This window comes from Rhagoletis pomonella, unplaced genomic scaffold, assembly GCF_013731165.1.
Source record: "Rhagoletis pomonella isolate Grant_MI unplaced genomic scaffold, Rhpom_1.0 Rhpom_scaffold_00007, whole genome shotgun sequence".
NCBI classification, from domain to species: domain Eukaryota; kingdom Metazoa; phylum Arthropoda; class Insecta; order Diptera; family Tephritidae; genus Rhagoletis; species Rhagoletis pomonella.
In genome coordinates this window covers 22903458-22912530 of record NW_023458561.1, presented here as the reverse complement: position 1 = coordinate 22912530, position 9073 = coordinate 22903458, and the positions used below count along the sequence as shown (strand labels likewise).

The 9073-nt window shown below is 36.7% G+C and overlaps 1 protein-coding gene across 2 annotated transcripts in view; it reads left to right on the top strand.

The window, feature by feature from the left end:
• The first annotated feature begins 930 nt into the window (after nucleotides 1-930).
• LOC118742460 (basic-leucine zipper transcription factor A-like) overlaps nucleotides 931-9073 on the top strand; it is a 55586-nt gene continuing 47443 nt past the window's right edge. The window contains exons 1-2 of one of the 2 annotated variants that reach the window (XM_036474546.1): nucleotides 931-1003; nucleotides 1058-1146. In XM_036474546.1, coding sequence (XP_036330439.1) covers nucleotides 996-1003; nucleotides 1058-1146 — 97 coding nt within the window. In that variant the 5' untranslated portion in view covers nucleotides 931-995. Of the gene's footprint in view, nucleotides 1004-1057; nucleotides 1147-5715; nucleotides 9068-9073 lie in introns of those variants that run through there. The other variant, XM_036474547.1, reaches the window with a different exon arrangement.

The window sequence follows — 9073 nt, the reverse complement described above, 5'->3', positions numbered from 1 at the left end:
AGTATTGTCGTTACTTTTCCTTTTTTATTTTGAAGCTGTCGGATATGGTACTGGGCTAAAGGCAATGTCACACGACTGGTACGTTTGTACAGATTTGTACATTTTGGCAGTCACAGTGTTCTTTAGAAATTCGGGTTCAGCTCGATAATGCCGCGTTCCTTTATACATTCCGGATAATCCCATTTCATAGCCATTTCACATATCATCAGAAACGTTCTAAAGAATAAGTAAACAAAAAGTTTATTCCAAACGTTCAGAATGAAAGAAGAATAAAGAAATGCAGCCTAAAAGAATTTCCAAACAACACTACTCTGTAACTGCCAAAATATACAAATGTACCAATCGTGTAACACTGGCTTAAGAATCTCATCTAGAGTAATCCAGTAAGTATTGTGAAAACTATTTTATGTCTTTAAAGTGTTAAACACCAATTTGATATGTGATTTTAGTTAAGTATGCAAATGAATTCAACAGTTACCGAGTACAAACGCTTTATTTTCACTCTGTATTTTATATAAAAACCAAAAAATATTAATAAAAATTGTCAACGATCACAATTAAAAGTTCAAACTACCATTTAAATTTAAGAATCGAAGAGATATTAAAGATTGATACTTTGATACTCAAAATTTTTTTTCATTATGCTTTTGATCCATTTTAGAAAATTTTGGTGATACATTTCTTCTGAACGCCGCGGCAACACTGTTGCCAGATAGCACTTTTGGAGCTAGATTTAGCTCTTTATTTTTCTATTTAGCTTTGAAATTTGGCTCTTAGTTCTTTTTAGATCTTTAAAAAATTATCTAGAAGTTTTTAGCTCCGGAAAGTTTTAGTTGTATTTGCGAATATATTCAAATTACAAGTGTTGACTAAAACCTATTTATTTGTGGCTATATGGCAACTCAGAGAAATTCGATACTTTTATATAATTCTATTTCGATTAATATTTACAAAATCACTATTCCTAATGTAAATGGAATACCAGCTAATGGAAAATGGACAGGTAGTTCATTTAGTTCCTGCTTTAAAATTGATTTTAGTTATGATTACTTTGCAGATGTTTAAGAAATCGATCTACCAAACCGATTAACAATGTAAGCGAGACCACACAAACTATACCGGAAAGTGATTCGAGCTCCGGACAAGGTAATAGAGTGAAAAACAAAACTTAAGACAAACATCGATATGCAGTGAAAAAGCGTAAACACATATGTACATATGTATATTCGTATACACGGAAAAATGCCGACTCCAATATTTACTTTTGGATCTAAATTAAAAAACTCATGAAAAGAAATCCCTATTTCTCCCACACCAAACACAACCTATTCTCACAAGTTTGTACGCAGAAGCCACAAAAGACTTGGTTTCACAAATTAATCCCAAAAGATATAAAAATCGGTAAATAGAATACTGACTGGTTACACCTAGGGTAATGAATATCTACATCGTATATATAAGTGTGATAAGCGCCAATATTTGTAGCTGTGGCGCTACTGATTACTATGCCCATCAGACGCTCCACTGCAGTTTACTTGCAAATGTTCGGGAGGGCTTCGAAGTCGTCCACAACTGCACTGATTTTACCGAGATTTTTCGTGGTTTCTACTACCGCAAAATCACTGAACTGGCCAATTTTCTAACAAAAGCCGAAGCCGAATTTTGAAATAATCATAGTTACCACAGGTGTTAATACCGTCCACCTCACTCAAATCCTGCCCCACCGCATCACAACCCAACTACCACACCTACACCTTAAGCTTCCAAAATGTCATCCTATATGTATGTATACCCAATATACAAACGTCAACATCATCAAGGCCAACACGCACAAAATTATCGCTGACGTTTGTAAACCGCTATTCAACCGCATAAGCCAACTCTCACACTTTCACATTCGTCTTCACTGTGGTATCATCCTTAGTCACACGAAAATGCATTAAATTGCAGAAATCCGCTGCCGTTTTGAAGGATACATCTCCGGTTATATCATAGTATGCACACACGGTGCTCAGGTGCACTTTCGTGTAACCTTTTGCTACAGACCTATTAAAGCAGAGGGATAACCTGGCGTTGGGGAAACCTGCCAATCTACTCAAATCTAAAAAAAAAAAAAACAGAAATCCCTTTTCTCAACTTGCAGATAATGTCTACGGTAAATGTTATCAAAAATAATGGTGCATTTACATCGAATGAAGCCACATGAACAGTTTTATTGCATTGTTTGTTTTTGAAAATTAAAAGAACGTAAACAAACACATTCAGAACAAGCAAACGCTTTGTAGATGAAACTTTTTAAGTTGAGGCAGCCCTCATAACAAAAATAAAAAAAATCCAAGCAAGCAAAATCTTCGGTAGACGGAGCCAAACGTCGGGAGACCAGGAAGCTGCACAGACTTCCCAAAAGTTCACCGCTGGCTTTTACCAGCGATGAAGTGAAGGTGGCCATCGAGAAGGCGAAAGCCTCCAAATCCACTGAACCCGACGAAATTCGCAAGCTGATGCTGTGGGAGTAGCATATTTCACCGAGGTCCTCTAATCTGTCAATGGCCACTTACATCATTCCCGATGTGTGGAAATCGGGGAGAGTGGTCCCACTGCTGGAACCTGCCAACAAATAAGACTCGTATCGCCCGATAACGCTCCTTTCCCCGGTCGCGATGACACTTGAGGCCCTGCTATTCACGTACTTTACACAATACCTGACCCCAGTGAAGCATCAGCATGTTTCCGTAAACTGCACGACACAACAACAGCACTTAACACCATAAAAACCCTGCAAACTCGTAGCCTAAACCGTAACCTAAACCGTAACCGCCCCTGTGGGAGAACAATCGTAGTAAAGCTGGACTTGTGAAAGGTGTTTGACACCGTTTGTCTTTTCACGCTACCAAAAGATATTAAGGCTTCCTCCCACAGGGACTCAAACGGCGGTCGGCGAATTATATGAATGGTCGACAGTCGTAAGTAATCTTCAGAGATCAAACCCCGGAAGAATTAAAAAAGGGGTTCCACAGGGTGGAGTCCTCTTCCCCTTATTGTTTAACTTCTACTTCTCGAAGCTCCCTCAGCCACCGAAGGGAATTTCACTGATCACACACGCTGACGACTGCTCTACATTGGCGTCCGGAAAGGGAATTGATGACCTCTACTCAAAAGTAAACGCAATATCCGAGATTTCTCGCTTCTTCACTGCAACGAGCCTTACTCTCCACCGAAATCAATGGCGTCCCTCTTCACCACCTGAATGAAGGAGGTCACGCTTCAATTAGGCATACACGTCGATGGCACATTAATTCCGAGGGTGAAGAACCCGAAAATTTTAGGGGTTATCTTTGATGCGCTCCTTCTCAGCGCACACAGTCGCAGTTGTCAACAAAGTACAGAGGCGCAACAAGGTTCTCAAGTCTCTCGCCGGCAGCACCTGGGGCAAAAACAAAGAAATTTACTGGCAACATACAAGTCAATTGGCCGGCCGGTCTTACTTATTCTGCGCCTTTTTGGTCGCCAGGGAGCAGGGCTGCCAACTTAGCTCAAATGGCATTTGATTTTGCAATTTGGCACAAAGTGCCTAAATGGCACTTGAAAAATAGTAATATTTCTATACATATTAGTGGAATCTTTTGCGTGCACATCCTTTTCTCAACTCAAATTTTTTAATTTCTATAGTGCATACAACTGGTTTGTCTTACTTTGGCATTAGACTTCTGATTTAGGAATGTGTTTTTAATTTTAATGCTAAATTGGAGGAAGAATTAAAGAGAATGGCACTTTTTTTTGGCACTTTTATTTTTTTATTTGGCACACTTTGGCTCTGTTTTATCCTCAATATGGCACTTCATAGCTAAGTATGGTTGGCAGCTCTGCTGGGGAGTAGTTGGACGCAGTGGACGAAGCTGCATACTTGTCCGAACGCCGCACTCTGGACATAGACTACACAGGCCCAAATGTTCACCGTAAGGGAGCATAACAAAATGATCAGTAAGCAATTTCTGTTGGAATATCACATGAGTGAAAACCCCAACAAACCCTTGCTAGAGGAGGACCCTCCGCCCGGGCACGTCGGGCGGCAGCTATTCATTTATAGGTCGCGCTCCAGACTTACATCAACTAACCACTAGATCCGACGACGCACCGACGACCGATCAATGGCATACATAGGGAGTCGGTCATAACCTACCACGACTCCTGGCCTATGAATGCCGTGATCGGGGCCCAATCACTACCTGTGTCAGACATTCAGCTTCAACTGCTAAGAGATGCTCGCGCCAGTTTCGGTCTGGATACTGAAGCCGCATCAACAGCTACCTGTCTAGACTCGACCCCAATATCCACAATGAGTGTCCGGCATGTGGAGACTCCCCGCACGACACCAACCACCTCTTCACATGTCATAAATCCCACTCAACTAAGACCCCTCTCCTTTCGGCCCGACCCTGTTAAAACTGCCCCTTTCTTGAGCCTACCGTTAGTTGAGCTTGACGACAATGATTGATTGATAAACGGAAATAGGCGGGGATTAGTAGTGCAATTACAACAAAAAAAGGAATATTTAAATGCAATGTACTTTAAAAATATTAAGGGCCCATTATAAAACTGTGCATATTTTCGGATTTTTAATATTTGATATTTTTTCCCCCAACTTTGACAATCTGTGGTTAAAAAAAATGTACTGAACTGCACAACACAAAAAAAATGCACATTTATCGCACAATATGAGTGACTCGTTCATTTTAGATATAAATTTAGAAATAAATAAATGCAGGTAAAGTTTAGGCACATGAATTATATACATACATTAGGGAAGACAACTCGTGGGGAATTCCCCGGGAATTTCAGTTTGCGCGGGGAATTGAAGAATGGACCGTTTTTGTGGGGAATTTCAGCTCGTTTAATTCTAGTATAACAAAGTTTCAAATGGCTAAAAATTACCGTTAATTTTTTAGAATTTTCTTTGCATTTGCTTTCATATAGCGAATGAACATAATTTATTTTTATATGGAAGAAAAATGCGCAACAACTTAGGAAAAAATCCTAAAACGGAAATTTTTAGCCATTTGAAACGTGCACTTTATTATTCTAGAATTGAGTGGGCTACAAAAATGCATACTCAAAATATTTATAGAAACTCCAATGAAAAAGCTCCAAATTTTTACGAAAGTTTGTTGATTTTTTTCAAATATCGCACAAAGTCTGAAACTTGGATTTATACGGGTTTTGTTAAAGAAAATAAACTATATTTTTATAAAAAAAAAAATAACTCAAATTAAATAAAAAAAAATAATAATAATAATTGGTGCGAGTAAATTTTTTCGACCCTGTATGTATGTAAATATTATCTGCATAAATATTTTTTATTCTTTATTTGTTAACTACCTTTACAAAAATTTAGTTTGGTTTATCAATACATAGATTAATTACGTTTAAAAATAAAATAAACAGAAAGACCAGTAATATATCAAAATACATAACTTTTAATTTTTTTTTTTGTAAGTATGGAGATATCTATGGGTGGGGAATTTTACGACATTTCGAGCAAAATCGGGTAATTTTTGTTTACAAGTTCCTTGCTACATTCGTCTGGCAACACTGACACCGAACTGACGCGCATTTTTCAAACGGAAAATTTATCTGAAAGAAATTTTTAGAAAAACATCTAAAAAACCTAAAATTCCTTATATAAACTTGATATAGACTAATATTTTCTGATTTCAGTCATTATAAAACAAAAAATCCGAAACATATAGGGAAACGACCCTAGATGACCGGGATACCTACGGAGCCCGATGGCTCCTGGGCAAGTGAATCTATTTCTAATGCAAAAAAGAAAGTCAAACTTGACTCTAATGCAGGCAATATTATAATAAAGCCGCTAATGAAGTAAAATGAAGGAAAAGATGACGAGCAACTTAAATATGACACAGAACATGGAGGACATTTCGTGGTGTATATTGACAGCAGATGCAAGGACCAAGAAAGAAAACCAATCAATGCCATTACCATATCAAATGTACTCAAGAAATTCAACCTAGATGGAATTGACGAAGTAGTAAAGGTGCGATACGGTAGAGTGAAGGTCGGATGTAGGTATGCAGAGGTAGCAAACAGTGTTTGCTACGATAGGCGACTTAAGGACAAGGGATATGAACCAAAAATTTTACAACATTGTTTGTCGAAGACGGGATTAATCTTTGATATCCCCACAGACATTCCAGTCGAAGAACTCCTACAAGACTTAAAGTCTTCGATACCTATTATGAAAATTATTAGAGTAGAAAGGAGGGATGGAGAAGATAAGGAAAAGAAGATACCAACCAGAAGAATAAAAATCTTTTTCATGGGCCAGAAGCTGCCGAGTCACATATACTATGCATATACAAAAATAGATGTAAAACCCTTTATACCTCTGACACAGTGCTACAGATGCTTTCGGTATAATCACTTCGCGCAGAATTGTAAGGAACAACTGGAGAAATGTAAGAAATGTTTCCAAGTACACTCGGAGGAGGAGCAATGTAAGAAGGTAGTGTGCGTTAACTGCAAGCACGAGCACGCGCCAACATCTAAAGATTGTCCGGCTCGTGTATAAGCTTTTATTATAAAAAGGACAATGACTTTGGAAAACTCAACATATGAAGAAGCACAAAAATATTGACAAGCATATTGGGAAACAGATTTGAAATATTGTACGGTTACAATGAGCAATTCCCGCCTATACAGAAGAGACCCAGAGACTTCCCAATGGAAACAAGAAAAGACACAACAGCATATATACATGAAATTCTACCGTACAATAAAGTTGTAAAATATAACCAAAACAGAATAAGGGAGGAAATGAATGCGTCTAATACGATGCAGGAATGGAGAGACGCCATACAACCTATCAACTTAAATGAAATAAGAATTGGAACACAAAAAATCAAAGACACGCAGGACAGTTTTAATGAATTAAATTTAGCTATAACTAAACATTTAACGTCAAATGGAAACGAAAGATTAAACCGCAGCACAATTGAATTATTTAACAACATCCGCACAACAATCAACAAAATTAATAACATATTTGATAGCACTTTAAGAACAAATAGTACAAATACTAGAAGTTTGGGAGACAACAACAACTTAACATAAACAACAATTATGAAAATACTACAACTTAATGTTCAGAGCTTGAAGAAACTAGGAAATAAGGAACTGTAAGAATTATTTTTACACAACAATAGCATCGACATCGCTATGCTTTCAGAGACATGGTTTAAGAATAACTACGACACAAGCTTAGCTGAATATAACTTTGCATACCAGAACAGGAGCGACGGATATGGAGGAGTTGGAATCTACATTAAAAAATACATAAAATTCTCAATATTTAATATACGCTCTGAAATAGAAAGTATTGGAATTAAAACTTTAAACCTTAAGAAAAATATAAATATCATCAGTATATATGCACCGCCCAGCATCAATAACCACGATTTCCGAACTGGAATGGACAAAATTTTTACATATACAAGAACACTAAGAGAAACAACAATAATCGGTGGAGACGCTAATGCAAAAAACTGAGCATGGTATCAAGGCATTACCAATCGAAAAGGATCTATACTGGAAAACATAGCAGCAGACAATGGTTTAAGATGTCTGAATGACGGATCGCCAACATTTTATATCAACCCTACAAATAAATCAGCAATAGATGTGACTTTTACAAATGATAATAGTAATATTTCATGGAAAACAATGACAAAACTAACCAATAGTAATCATACCCCAATTATAATTACACTAGACCAGTCTTACCAGACAAAACCAAGCTTAAAAATACTACATAATAAAATCTTATCAGAAATGAGTTCGTTCAAAGTGGGAAATTCTCTACAAGAATTTACCAATAACTATAATAAAGTGATAAGAAAGAATACAATCCAAGTGCAAAAAAACAAATATGTACCCAAAATTTGGTGGTCGGATTTGTCTCAAAGGCTCTTTAGACTAAGAAATGCAGCAAGGAAAAAATACTATCAATTCCCTACAATTCCAAACGCAGAACTAGTAAAAATAGCGGATATCAATTTAGCTGAACACGTAAAAGAACAAAAAAAGAAAAGTTTTGAAGCCCTTACAAAAGACATATCGAATCCAAGCAATATCAAAGAAATGTGGTGTAAAATAAACAATTTAAAAAAGTATCAATGTGAAAAAAAGATTAACAATTCTTGGAGCAGTCAAGATCAGAACAAATATCTAGCGTTCATCACTCGTACACCTATTAACATTACAACCAACCAAAACTCAAACACAGTAGCGTGCAATAGTAATGATCATGATGATATGTTCAAAGAATTCAATTATGAAAACTTTGTACATTTTTTACAAACGAGAAATCTAAAATCAGCAAAAGGAACCGATCTAATTTCGTATAAAATGCTAATGCAATTGAGAGAGGGGGGAAAAAGAAACTTATTTAAAATACTGGAAGATATATGGATTACAGGAATAATACCGGAGAAATGGCGCGAAATTAAGATAATACCTATTTTGAAAAAAGAAAAGGATAAAATGGACATATACAATTATAGACCAATATGCTTAATGTCGGTCCTAGCGAAAACGGTGGAAGGTATCATTAAAGTATATGTTGACAAACATATCAATGATAAGGCATTAGTCCCCGAGAGATCCTACGGATTCAGAAAAAACAGATCGACGACGTTGTGCATCAATGATTTAATTAATTTGGTGTATATTAAGAAAGAAAAGAAGATGTATGTTATGGCGGGTTGCATAGACGTCGAAAAAGCATACGATTCGGTGGATATAAATATAACAACATTATGGAAGAAACTGAGTTTAATGACAAAGTAAGAGATTGGATAATATCATTTCTTAGCCGAAGACTGGTTGTACTTGGACAACAAAAGGCAATAACTAACAACGGTTTGGCGCAAGGAAGCGGGCTAAGTCCAACATTGTTCAATATCTACACAGCACAAATACATTCTGTAGCAAGTGAAAATTGTGAACTATTCCAATATGCCGATGATTTCTTTCTTGTATGCACACATAGAAATAA